The sequence below is a fragment of the Chrysochloris asiatica genome, unplaced genomic scaffold, assembly GCF_000296735.1.
Source record: "Chrysochloris asiatica unplaced genomic scaffold, ChrAsi1.0 scaffold00037, whole genome shotgun sequence".
Lineage (NCBI taxonomy): Eukaryota > Metazoa > Chordata > Mammalia > Afrosoricida > Chrysochloridae > Chrysochloris > Chrysochloris asiatica.
This window is the reverse complement of record NW_006408555.1, coordinates 12,149,029-12,162,983: the sequence shown is the minus strand read 5'-3', so window position 1 is coordinate 12,162,983 and position 13,955 is coordinate 12,149,029. Positions and strand designations below refer to the sequence as shown.

The following is a 13,955-nucleotide window of genomic DNA, read 5'->3' as shown; positions in this document are numbered from 1 at the left end:
CAACATCTCAGGACATTGAAAACCCCACTGAAGTGTGTAACGCGCACACATTTTAGGGCTATGATTCTCAAGTAGACTTTCAAAATTATGGCGTTTGAGGGGTGCAAGAAACCTCAGGATAACAAGGCACCTGGGGGAGAGAAAAATAAGTTTTTTGAGATTTTTTTCCCCCTAACATATCATTTAAATATGAAGGTAAGTCCAAAAGTATAGCTACCAGAGTGTAATAGTTAAGGTTTTGGGTCAACTTTGGACCGGGTATCCTCGGTTTCGCAGTTGAGATGTAGCTAACCTCCACGATGTGATGTGATGTGAGAAGCCAATAAGAGGATTAAGGGTAGGATGGTTAACTGGCATCCAGTCGGTTCCAACTCATAGCAACACCATATAGGGTTTCCAACAGGATGATGCTAAGTTTGAACTGCCAACCTTGCAGTTCAAACTGACCTTGCTATGCAGTCCTTATCCTATAGTGCAACACCAGGGTTCCAAGGGTAAGATGATGTTGTGAAGTGACGTTGACCGAGTCAGTTCTGATTCATAGTGACCCTGGTTTCCCAGGAGTAGCTGATGGGTTTGAATGGAGACCTTGTGGTCTGAAGTCCACTGCTGACCCTACAGTGCCACACCACCCTAATGCCATCACTATTCTGATCCAATTTATGGGTGATTCCCAAGGGTGTGGCATGCAAGCCTTTGATATTACAAGAGATAAAAGGAGAGCGATGTAAGCAGCCAGAGAGGGATCTACTACCACCAAGAAAGGAGAGTCGGAAGTGAAGGAGCGAAGTGTTTCCTTTGGACCTGGGTCCTAGCGCCGTGAAGCTCCCTGATCCAGGGGAAGATCGATGCCAAGATACATGGAAAATGCCAAGGAATGCTCGCCCTACCGACACTGAAAGGAAACAAGGGACTTCTGCCCAGAACCCAGTGCTCCGAATCAGACTTCCAGCGTCCTAATCCATTTCTAGTCTTAAAACCATCAGCCTGTGGTACTACTGTGCAATAGCTGCTGCGCCTGTATGCTGAGTCGGTTCTGACTCATCGCGGCCCTGTAGAAGGTTTCCGAGGCCTTAATCTTTACTGGAGCAGAAAGCCTCATTGTTCTCCCATGGAGCAGCGGGTGGATTCAAACTGCTGACTTTGTGGTTAGCAACCCAACACATAACCCACTGCGCTAACTGGGCTGCTTCTATTATAGCAGTACAAGGTTCCACACATACAAGCACAGGTTTATTCCAAACAAAATGTGTTTAAACAGCTTTCTGTAATCAGTGAGGGATGCAGAGGAAGTCTTAGGCCAGCACTGTTTTAGGCTCGGTAAGGAGCTCTAGTAGCGTAGTGGTTACAAATCGGGCTGCGAACCGCAAGGTCAGCAGTTTGAAACTACCAGCTGGTCCGCGGGAGAAAGATGAGGCTATCTGCTCCTGTAAAGATTTACAGCCTTGGAAACCCTGTACAGGGTCGCTATGAATCGGAACCGACCCCACGGCACATAACAACAACAACAACAGTGTGTCTCCAAAAAATTGGTTAGGTGCCGTTGAGTCGGTTCCAACACATACTGACCCTGTGCACAACAGACAGAAACACTGCCCGAACCTGCACACTCCTCACAATTGTTGTTATGTTTGAGCCCATTGTTGCTCCCACTGCGTTAGTCCTTCTGGTTGGGGTTGTTTTCTCCGTCACTGACCCCCCACTTTTCCAAGCATGCTGTCCTTCTCCAGGGATTGGTTCCACCAGAGAACATGTCCAAAGTGTGAGAGCTGAAGTCTCACCATCCTTGCTTCTAAGAAGCATTTTGGCTATATTTCTTCCAGCATAGATTTTGAAATTCTTCTGGAAGTCTATGGTACTTTTAATATTTTCCTCCAGCACCATATCAAACACATCATCTATAGTCTGCTCTATTCATCATTGTCCAACTTTCACACGTATATGTGCACATGAGGCTGTTGAAAACACCATGGCTAGCATCAGGCACATTTTAGTCCTCAAATGAATATCTTTTTCTTGAACAATGTAAAGAACACTACGTTTAAACCCACCAGCTGCTCCTCAGAAGCCCTGTACAGGATTGCTGTGAGTCAGAACTAGCCCAACAACTCTTAACAATTGCAGCAATGTAATACATAATTAGTATTGATTACATCTCTCAATGTTAAGAAAACAAAAATCCTCACCACTGGACCAAAAACCACTTTCTTATCAATGGAGAAAAGATTGAAGTTGTCAAGGACTTCATTCTTCTTGGATCAACTATCAACACTCGCGGAAACAGCAGTCAAGAAATCTGCTGCACAAGACCTTTTTAAAGTGTTGAAGAGCAAAGATGTCAGCTTGGTGACTAAGGTGCGCCTGACCCAAGCCATGGTATTGTCAATAACCTCACATGCATGTGAAAGCTGGACAGTGAATAAGGATGGCCGTAGAAGAATTGATGCCTTTGAGTTATGGTGTTGGAGGAGAATATTGAAAGTGCCATGGGCTGCCCATAGAACCAATAGATCTGTTTACAAGCTGGGCTGCTAGTCATAAGGTCAGCAGTTTGAATCTACCAGTTGCTCCACGGGAAAAGATGAGGCCTTCTGCTTCCCTTGGAAACCCTATACAGAGTGACTGTCAGTCAGAACTGGAGGCACACAACAACATGTCCTTTGCTGTTTCCATGAGTGTTGATGGTGGATTCAAGCACAGTGGAGTCTTTGAGAACTTCAGTCTTTTCTCACACTTTCACGATGGTATTTACTGGCCCAGTTGTGAGGATTTTTGTTTTCTTTACATTGAGGTGCAATCCATACTGAAGGCTGTGGTCTTTGATCTTCATCAGGGAAGGGCTAGAGAAATGGAAACATCCTCTTCAGAAGTGTATAGACCTAGATAAAGGGTATGTCAAGAAACAGTAGTTACACATTTTGATATTTTTATTTAATAAAGTTTTTCATGATTTTGTAGCAGTGTTTTTTAACTTGCCCTTGTACCAGTATTAACCTCAGCACTTTTGGCATCTGTGGCTCAAGGCGTCCTTTGTTCGTGGTGAGATGTTTAATAGCATGTCTGGCCTTCACCCACTGGATACCAGGAACACGTTGTCCCCCCCACTGTGACAATCACAAATATCTTCAAACACTACCAACTGTTTCAGGGAGGTGGATGTTAAATTGCCCCTTGTTGTTGTTAGGTGCCCTTGAGTCAGTACCGACCCATAGCGACGTTATGCACAGCAGAACGAAACGCCGCCCGATCCTGAGCCAACCTCACTACTGTTGCCACGCTTGAGTCCATCAATGCTGCCACTTGGCCAATCCATCTCATTGGGGGTCTTTCTCTTCTTCTCTGACCCTCCACCTTACCATACATGATATCCTTCTCCAGCGACTGGTCCCTCCTGACTATATGTCCGAAGTATGAGAGACGAATTGCCCCTACTTTTAAATTAATCCCACCCCGGTATAATTTGAAAATATTGGAGCATGGAAGTTAAAAGCCTAGGCCCTCAGGCCTCCCTGCTCATGATTGAATGAAGGCTCTCCCTCTTCCTGCTGTGCTACATTTTCTTAGTTACCTACCCTCTCTGTGCTGCAGTCTCTTCACTGATAAAAGAGGGACAACTTCATAGGGCTGTTTGAGGGTCACGCAGGTTAGCAAATGTAAAGTCCTGGGATTCGGGAGAGTTTAATATGTGGATCAGAGCCAACTCAGAGGCAGAGGGTAGGCATTGCTACGGTTGCCCATTTCATAGTCTTTTCCATCAGCTTCCCCCTCCCCCCAATATAAATCTGCTTACATATGGATAGGATGTCTTTTGAAGGCACAGAGAGGAAATGTGAGGGCGAGGGAAATTCTAAAAGTTCCTTTTTCTGAAGAACTTATATTTTTGGTCGAGGTGGGTGGGCAGGGGTTCTCTTTCACCATTTCTTGTCATCAGTGTGTGAACAGTCCCTGACACAAAATACAAGTCGAGTAGACAACGTTTGTCGAATGAATGGCTGCATGGCCCCATGGTTGAAATCACACACTACAGTTTTCTTCTTTCAATATCTAGCTACGAAGGTCGCCAGGAGAAGTTTGCTTCCCAGGAGGCAAGTTTGAACCTGCAGATGTGGACGAGGTAGCCACAGCTCTCCGGGAAGCCCAGGAGGAAGTGGGCCTGCGTCCTCATCAAGTGGAGGTCGTCTGCTGTCTGGTGCCACAGATTTTTGAGGTGAAGGTTGGAATGGAACTGGGTTTTACGATTTCTTCTGGACCTATCAGTAAATCCTCCCTCTAGATTACACATTTGGCCAAACATGGCCCTTAGTCTCCATCCAGAGATGAGGTCTTGTATGGACTTTGTCCTTCATAATGTAAGTGCCCTTGGGTAGACACCTTTCCTCTCCTGGCCCCTCTTTACCCATCCAGTAATGAAGGGGTCAGACTTGAACAGTGCTTGTCACACTGGGTGTTGGCACCCTAAAGACATTCCAGAATTATTTCATTACCTTCAGTTGACATGTTCTTTTCTCCAACATATGTGCAGTATATTACCTTTAAACCAAACTAGCCACTTGGAGGCCATTAAAGATGGCTCATTCATTCCAGGATTTCTTGTTGTTGTGAAATGCCATCGAGTCGGTTCCAACTCAGTGACCCTGTATAGGGTTTCTGAGGAACAGCTGGTGAGCTTGAACCACGGACCTTGCAGCTCAAACCGACTTTGCAGTCCAGTGCATTAGCCCACAGCACTATCCCCAAATATTCCATGGAATAAAGATTCTCTAGGTCACGTGAATTGAACGTGAACCTGAAATCACCTTTTCAAGCAAGCAGTTGAAAAACCGTTTCTGATTCCTGTGTGAACCAGAATTTCCTTAAACTTAAGAGTCCTGCTGTTGCATTGTAGGGTAAGCACGAGACTGCTAACTACAGCCTTACAGTTAGTAGTCTAAACCTACCAGCCACTCCTTGGAAACCCTATACAGGGTGACTATGAGTCGGGACTGACTCAACTGTACTTAACTAAAACAACACACAAAACTCAAAAGCAGTTTTGAGACTGATATAATCAGATCTTGTTTTGTATGATTTCACCCCAACAATCTTACTGTTGTATTAATTGGCTTAACGTACTGCCATCGAGTGGATGCCAACTCATAATGACCCTGGAGGACACAGGGACCTGCTCTGAAGGATTTCTTAGACTGTCTAGCTTTACGGGAACAGACAACCTCATCATTCTCACTTGGAGCTGCTAGTAGATTCGAACCAGTGACCTTGTGGTTAGCAGCCCTGTGCTTAAACCACTAGCCCACTAAGGGCTCCTTCAGTTGGCTTTGCTGTTGTTGTTGTTAAGTGCCGTTGAGTCGCTTCCTACACATACTGTATAGTTGGTTCCGACACTGTATAGGGTTTCCAAGGAGAGGCTGGTGGGTTTGAACCACTGGCCTTGTAGTTCAAACCAACCTTGCAGTCCAGTGCTGACCCTCGAGTGCCACACCAGAACTCAGCTGGCTTTAGAAGTTAAGTATTGTAGATTTGAACACAGTTACTGCCATCATTTTTTTATAAAAGCAGACTTTTTGTTATGAATTGAGCGAAGGTTTACAAAGCGGGTCATCAGTTTTATATCCCAAATCACACACTTTGTTTCATCTCCGTGATTGTGGTCCCCCGCCCCTCTCGGGGTACCATGATGTATCCCACTTCCTCTCAGTGGTTCTTGTTTCCTTTTCTCCCCCTTTCCCCACTCGGCTGCATTCTATTCTCAGGTCAGCTGCTGTCCTTTTGATCTTGAATGGTTGACCATCTATGGTGAGCGTCAGCTCCCTTGCATTATGGGTCCCCTATAAAGGAGCTGTGGTAGCGTAATGGTTACGAATTAGGTTGCTAACCGCAGGCTCAGCAGTTCGAAGCTACCAGCTGTTCTGAGGGAGAAAGATGAGGTGTGTTGCTCCCGTAAGATTTACAGCCTCGGGAACCCTGTATAGGGTCGCTATGAGTCGGAACCGACTCCATGGTACACAACCACCATATAGCTATCTGCTACTTGACTCAATGTCAAGGCACTGGGGAGAGTTGAACTCCAGAACTGAAGGACAATGAAGGGCCACTGTCCAGCTCCCCCCAGTCCCTGTCTAAGCAGTCTTCCTGGTCTTTTTGATGCTTTTGAATTTCGTTGCACATTTTCTCCATCTTGGTAACAGTCATGATGGTTGTGTGCCATAGAGTAGCTTCTGACTCATAGCGACCTTGTACAGGGTTTCTGAGACTGTAAACCTTTACGGAAGCAGAAAGCCTCTTCTTTCTCCCACAGAACAGCTGGTGGATTCAAACTGCTGTTAGCCACGCAGCTCATAACCCAGAGCTCCTTCCACTCCATAATAACATCATTTTATTGGTATAAGTTTTTAATCTTAGGGTACTTTTAGTTTTATAGAGAAGTTGCAAAAATAGTACAGAGAGTTCATGTAAACTCAAAACCACACACTTAGTTGCTGTTATCTTAGCATTTGTCATGATTGTGAAGCCGATGTTGTTGTTAAATGTAGAGTCAGTTCTGACTCATAGCGATCCTGCATAGTGTTTCCAAGGAGAGCTAGTGAGTTTGAACTGCTGACATATGGTCCTGTGCATATCCTACAGCACCACACCAGGACTCCAGAAGCCAGCATTAGTGTATCGCTATTAACGAAACTCTACCCTTTCTTTATGGAATCCTGGTGTGGCGCTATGGGCTAATGCATCAGCCTACAAAGTCATTTGAACTGCAAGGTCAGTGGTTCAAGCTCACCAGCTGCTCCTCGGAAACCCTATACAGGGTCGCTATGGGTCGGAATCGACTCAATGGCGCTTCACAACAACAACCCTTTCTTTGGCTTTTCCACCGATGCCCTCTTGCTGCCCTAGGATCCCACAACACATTCCATCATCTTGTCTCCTTAGATTCCCCTGAACCATAGACTTTCCTTGTTTTAGATGACCTTGACAATTTTGAAGTCAGATCTTTAAGACTGTCCCTATCCACAGAGTTGTTTTTTTTTTTTTTTTTGGATGTTTTTCTCGCAGTTAAACTAGAGTTACAGACTCAAAGATCCCTGGGTGGTGCTATCTGTTAACATTCTCAGCTGCAACCTGATGGACTGACAGCTTGAGTTTCCTAAGAGGTACCTTGGAAGAAAGGCCTGGCGATCTCCTTCTGAAAAATCAGCCATTGAAAACCCTTTGGAGCACAGTTCGACTCTGACACACATGTCAGAATCGACTTGAAGGCACCTGGATTTTGTTCTTGTTAAGGTTCTGTTTTGTTCTGTGTTACGACAAAAGCGAAGCATCCTACTCATTCCATAAAATCAAGGGGTAGCTAGAAACTATTTTTTTTGTTCTACATGTTGGGATTTAACATAGAATTTAGTTTCTAAAGAAGAGTTTCACTGACGCCTAGGGATTAGAAGAACTGGATTTAGTCGTCCTTTTCTGTTCTGTTGTAAAATCCTAGCGGTAAAAAAACGAGCAGCAACACAGTGTCATGAAGACCAGTGAGGCTGGGCCACATATGTCCTAATTGGGTTCATTTTACAAACACAAGGGTTACCATGCAAAGGAGGGTTTAGTGTGGAAGCAGCTAGTGGCCATTCAGATAAGCACTTGCTAAGTGAGAGAGGGAAGAAAAAAAGGAACATGGAATTCGAACAAGAAATACATCAACCGTGTTCTCCTCGGTTGTGTTTCTAACTGAGGCTCTTCCGTTGATACATTTGGGGGAGTTTTGAGTTCTGTTGACAAATTGAACCGTTACGTTTAAACGACCCCAAGTGATCATAATCCCATTCCTAGGGTCCCTGGGAGCTGTCCTGGTCTGCATGCGAGTGGATGGAAGGGATCTGTATTACAGGGACCATCCTGTGGGTTGCGGACCATCAGATTTCATGGAACTTCGGGAGATTTCTGTAGGCCAGACACTGCCTGTGGCCACTTCTAAACCCTCCTGCTGTTAGCAGAATGCTGGTCACATCAGGGAGAAATGAGAAAGAAAGAAGGCCTTAAAGAAAGCTTTAATGTGTGTGGAGGTCCTAAGGAGAGTTGTTTCGGTTTTTGGCTCTTGGAGCTCTGGTAGCGTAGTGGTTACGAATCGGGCTGTGAACCTTAAGGTCAGCGGTTCGAAACTACCAGCCGCTCCGCGGGAGAAAGATGAGGCTTTCTACTCCTGTAAGGATTTACACCCTCGGAAACCCTGTACAGGGTCGCTATGGGTCGGAACCGACTCGATGGCACTTAACAACAACAACAACAAGTGTTTAAAATACAGTACAAAAAAAATACTGTTTATTGAAGATTTAGGAGCATAATCTAAGTCAATTCTCAGTCAGGGAAACACCCCCTCCCCCACCCCGGTCCTTGGTGGCACTGGAGGATGAGCACTAGGTACTTATCGAAAACACCGAAAGGTCAGCGGTTCAAACCCACCAGCTGCTCCTCAGGAACCCTATACAGGGTCGATATGAGTTGGAACTGACTCGACAGCACTTCACAACAACAAGCATTGTAATGTAGAGGAGTGCTGGTGGAGTGCAGGTTGGGTGTCGGGCTGCTGTCTGCAAGGTCAGTGGTTCAAACCCAGCAGCCACCCTGCAGGAGAAAGCTGAGTGTGTCAGCTCCCATAGAGTTCACAGTCTCGGAAACCCTACATGGGGTCACTGTAAGTCGGGGGGGGACCTCTGTGGCAGTCGGTGAGTAGGGACCCTGACATGTCAGTGTCTGGAGAAGGTTTTCGTTGTTTCACCTGGGGCGAGAGGTCAGGTACTACTGGCATCTGGTGGGAAGGGGCCAGAGATGCTGCTATGTACCCGACAACACTCAGGACAGCCCCCACCACACAGAACGATCCAGTCCAAAACGTCAGCAGGGCCAAGGTTGCAAACACCTGACCTCATTTAATCCCTACAACATCTCTGGGCAGGCAAATACTTTTATGACCCCATTGTAGAGATGAGGACAACTGAGGAAAAGAAATTAAGTGTACCCTCAAATACTTACAGTTCGTCAGGAGCAATGAGGGGTCTGCATTGCCTCCTGCCCATCTGGACCTTGCTCTGAACCTCCCCACCTGCTACCCACTGGTTCCCAAGATCACTGATGCTGCATCCTCCATACGTTTCCAAAGACTTCCCTCACTTTTCAAAGCTTCAGCCCCACTGAATGTCCCCAGTATACCCTCTGAAATGCATCCAGCCTTAAACTGTGCTCTCCCTTACAGTCTTAGATGTAAACCCTTGCCCCCTGTCCACAGACACACACTCACCCAAATCTAAACCAAACCCACTGCTGCTCATTTGATGCTGACGCACAGTGTTCCTGTAGGACAGAGGAGAACTGCCCACAGAGTTTCCCAGGCTGCACTCTTAATTAACTACACAATAGTATGTAAGGGGCTCTGGTAGCATAGTGGTTAGGAGTCAGGCTGCTAAGCTTAAGGTCAACAGTTCAAAACTACCAGCCATTCTGTGGAAAAAAGACGAGATGTTCTGCTCCCATAAGGATTTACAGCCTTGGAAACCCTATACAGAGTCAATATGAGTCAGAATCAACTCTGCGGCACCCACCCAAGAGTATGTAGTCCGGTGTGGCACTGTGGGTTAATGCACTGGACTGCAAGGTGGGTTTGAACCACAAGGTTGGTGGTTCAAGCTCACCAGCTGCTCCTTGGAAATTCTATACATGGTCACTTTGGGTCGGAACCAACGGATCAGGCCTAACAACAAAGACTGTATTGAAGCAGACAGCTAGGTCTTGTCTCCCATGGAACTCCTAGTGGGTTCAGATGATCAAACCTTTCAGTTAGCACTAAGCGCTTACCCAGATTGCTGCCTGTGCACTTTCAGGTAAAGAACATATGACCCCAGACTTCATGCCCTTGTTGTGGCTGTTACATGCAACTGAGTCAGCTCCGATTCACGACAACCTTGTGACCAACAGAACAAAACGTGACACGATCCAGCACCATCCTCATGGCCATTGCCATGTCTGACTCCCTTGTTTTAGCCGTGGTGTCAGTCTGCCTTGGTGAGGGTCTTCCTCTTTTTCACTGACCCTCTATTTTGCCAAACATGATGTCCTTTCATGTCCAAAGTACATGACAGGAAGTCAGTCTCCCATCCTCACTTGAAGGCACCAACTGGCCTTACTTCCTCAAGGCAGATTTGTTTGTTCTTCTGGAAGTCCGTGATACTTACGTTCTTCTTGGCCAACACCATAATTCAAGCACTTCAACTCTTCTTCTGTCTTCCTTGTTCATTTCACATGCATGTGAGGCAGTTGGCAATGCCATGGCTTGGGTCAGGTACACACACCTTAGTGCTCAAAATCACATCTTCACTTTCCTGCCCTACGAACATGTGACCACTGTCCCCTTGAGTTCAAATGTTTATTTTTCTCACTAATTCAGCAAATGGTCTTAGCTGTCTCTATTCTTAAATATATATGTTCCAGCTTTTCCTCCTCTGAGGAAAACCCTCTAAAACCTGTTTAACCTTCTTGAGTGCTCCAGCTGAAGGAGCCCTGGCAGTATCGTGGGTTATATGTTGGGCTTCTGACAGCAAGGTCAGCAATTGGACTCCACGAGGAGCTCTGGTAGCGTAGTGGTTACGAATCGGGCTGCGAACCTTAAGGTCAGCGGTTCGAAACTATCAGCCGCTCCGCGGGAGAAAGATGAAGCTTTCTACTCCCGTAAAGATTTATACCCTCGGAAACCCTGTACAGGGTCGTTATGGGTCGGACCCGACTCGATGGCACTTAACAACAACAACAACAACAACAGGTGCTTCATGGTTTATGTCTGGAGCAAGTTTTTGCCCCTTCCCTACCTACCGTGGGCAGACTGTCTTAGCTTAAACAGAAGTGGCATGATCTTTACATTAGACTCCAACATGAAATCATATCACTTTGTTTTCTGATTTGTGTCTGTTTTTCCTTCTGCTTCCAGGCAAAGATGTTGATCACCCCAGTTGTGGGAATTATAGACGAAGACTTCCAGGCCCAGCCAAATCCCGACGAAGTGAAGGACGTGTTCCTGGTCCCTCTGGCCTATTTCCTGCACCCACTTGTCTACCACCAGAAGTACGTGACGTCTTCTGGTTATCGCGTTCTTATCCATTGCTTCGAGTACACAAACCCCGAGAATGGCGTGACTTACCACATCAGGGGACTAACAGCAAAATTGGCAGTGCTCCTTGCTTTAATTATTTTAGAAAAAAGACCCACCTTTGAGGTTGAATTTGATCTCCACGATCTATTATCATCTTCTGAAGAATCTTTATTGAAAGTACATAAGCACGTCATGAACAAGTTATGATTTATGGAACCTATGTCCAAATAACTATCCAAGAGGTTTTTTGTGTGTTCCTATCCACAGGACAGCAATAATGCCAGTTCTTAGAATTTAACAGATGTGAATAGTTTTCCTGAAATATGAAGGCAAAAAATGTTGCCTTCTGTTATCTGAAAGAGCAAAAAGTCTTTGGGAAATGGAAAAGCGTATTGCAGTGTTTATAATTTTACCCACAAGGTGTTATTCATATTTCTTTCTTATACATGTAAGAATATAGGGCACATTGACGGCACTTAATAAATATTTGTTGAATATGTGACACTTCTCAGATTTGTAGGAAACAATCTCTTTTCTGTCAACATTAGGAGATCTAGCTTGAGGAAATTGTTCATGTGGTTGTAGAGTTTGTCAAGTTCCAAGTCAGATGTCCGACTGGAGGCTTCTGACTCCGGTAGCTGCAGGGGCTGATGAATACTAAACCAGAAGATCCGACAGCAAGCTGCTGCTGCTTGTGAAAGTGAGTGACTGCAAGGTGGGCAGGGAAGATGGCAGAGGGCTGACTCCCAGGCTGCACAGGTGCACTGCAGGTAAGGTGGTAGGCAACACAGCAGACTGCTGGCTCAAGTCTGAAGACCTGGCAGTCAGGTGATGACCAGCCACATGCAGGACACAAATTTAGGAAAAGGCAGGGTAGCTTTGCCAGAAAGTTCACCCAAGTGGGGCTTCAAAAGGTTGGTGGAAAAATTCCATGATCTTTTCATTCAATTTTTCATTTATCCACGAACCCTTTGAAGTCCCCTGGTCAGGGAAACAACCACCTCCTCAGGAAAACAACCTTTTATCCATTTATCCACAAACCTTTTAAAGTCCCCTGGTCAGAGAAACAAGCCACCTCCTCAGGGAAACAACCTTTCAGGTGGTTGGCTGTTCACAGTAGATCTCATTGAGCACGTCAGAACTGCCCTCACAACCAATTTCCTGGCGTCTCTCGTTTTCCCAGTCCATGAACAGCAGCTTGGGCTTGTCTACAACCCAACAGATCATACAGATGAGAACAGTTCCCCAGGAAACAACAGAACCCAAATATGGTAAGTGTTTAGATCCCTGAGGGACTTTATGGAGCAAAGCAACCCACCAACCCAGACTGCACACAAGAGAAATGAATGAAAGTCTGTTACCCTCTGCCCTGTGTGATCACTCGTTCTATCGTCACTGTAACCCTAAATATGTCGTCAAGTTGGTTTCAACAGAGAGTGACCCTATGGACTACAGAATGAAACCCTGCCAGGTCCTGTGCCAGCCTCACAATTGTCCTGTTTGAGCCCATTGTTACTGCCACTGGGTCAGATTCGGAGTCCATCTTAGCTGAAGGCCACATCGTTTGCCACCATTTTATATGACAGTGTTTCACTCCTATTCATAATGTTTTTGGTGCCTAATCCTTCAGCAGGGGTCCACCTCTTCCTTCCTCCTGGTCTGTCCACTGAAAGGTGTCCATCATGGGTGACCGTGATGGTATTTAAAATACCACTAGTATAGCTTCCAGCTTCACAGCAACATGCAGCCCACCACAGTGTGACAAAGTTGACAGACGATAACTTCAGTGTCTAGCCGTTGCCAGCAGATGGAATTTAAGACAATCTGATGTAACATATTGGTTTTGTGACACACACACCGGGTGTGCTCGCTGGTGGAGGAGTTTGTCGATCATCCATCACCCGAATCCCAACCCCTTGCCATTGAGTTGGTTCTTACTTACACTGACCCTACAGAACAGAGCAGAGCTGCCCCACAGGGTTTCCAAAGTTGTACATCTTCACATAAGTTCACTGCCACATCCTTCTCCCCCGGGTTAGCAGGTGGGTTCAAACTGCTGACTTTGTAGTTACCAATTGAGTGCTTTCACCATTGTGCCAACAGTGCTTCTAGCCATCCTTCAGAACAGCTGAATTTAAGAAATACACGAGGCCCACCTTGGATTGAGTCTTGGCACTTCTTGCATGGGCATCTCCACAATATTCATGTTTTAGAATGAGCAGGGATGTCTTCGATTTGAGTATCGACCATCCTTGGCTCGTCGTAGCAGTTTTATATCTTCCTGAGTCTTGCTATTTGATTTTTTTTTAAATTGGTGGTGGTGGTGGTGTGCTGTGGAGTTGGTTCTGACTCATAGCGACCCTGTACAGGGAAACCCTGTGCAGGTCACTGTGAGCCAGATCTGACTCCACGGTACTTAACAACAACAACAACAAAATCTTTACAAGAGCAGAAAGCCTCATCTTTCTGCTGCAGAACATCTGGTAGTATCGAAGTGCCGACCTTGAGGTTAGCAGCCCGATTCATAACCACTACGCTACCAGAGCTCCTTTGTTTTAATTAGTGCACTTTATACACAATAGCCGTTGTAGGTTTACAAAAAAACCTCACTCTATCTAAAGAGAGTTCCTCCATGAACTCTTTCTGTGTGCCATTTCTCCTATTACATCGTGTAGCTATTAGAATTTTAGAAAGCCAGATTGTTTTCAACAAGACTTGGTGAGAGCTGGAGATGCATTGTCCACACCACAGCCATCAATCAGCCACGTGGCTGCCCAGCGCTGCAGAGTTTTGATTGTCTGAGAGCTGACGGCAGCAGATACCCCATCTCCCG

The 13,955-nt window shown here is 45.8% G+C and overlaps 1 protein-coding gene across 1 annotated transcript in view; it reads left to right on the top strand.

Moving 5' to 3' along the window:
- NUDT7 (nudix (nucleoside diphosphate linked moiety X)-type motif 7) overlaps positions 1-11,329 on the top strand; it is a 157,363-nt gene extending 146,034 nt beyond the window's left edge. The window contains exons 6-7 of the mRNA XM_006860304.1: positions 4,049-4,207; positions 10,961-11,329. Of these exons, the coding sequence (XP_006860366.1) occupies positions 4,049-4,207; positions 10,961-11,329 (528 nt within the window). The remainder of the gene's footprint in view (positions 1-4,048; positions 4,208-10,960) is intronic.
- Positions 11,330-13,955: the final 2,626 nt, after the last annotated feature.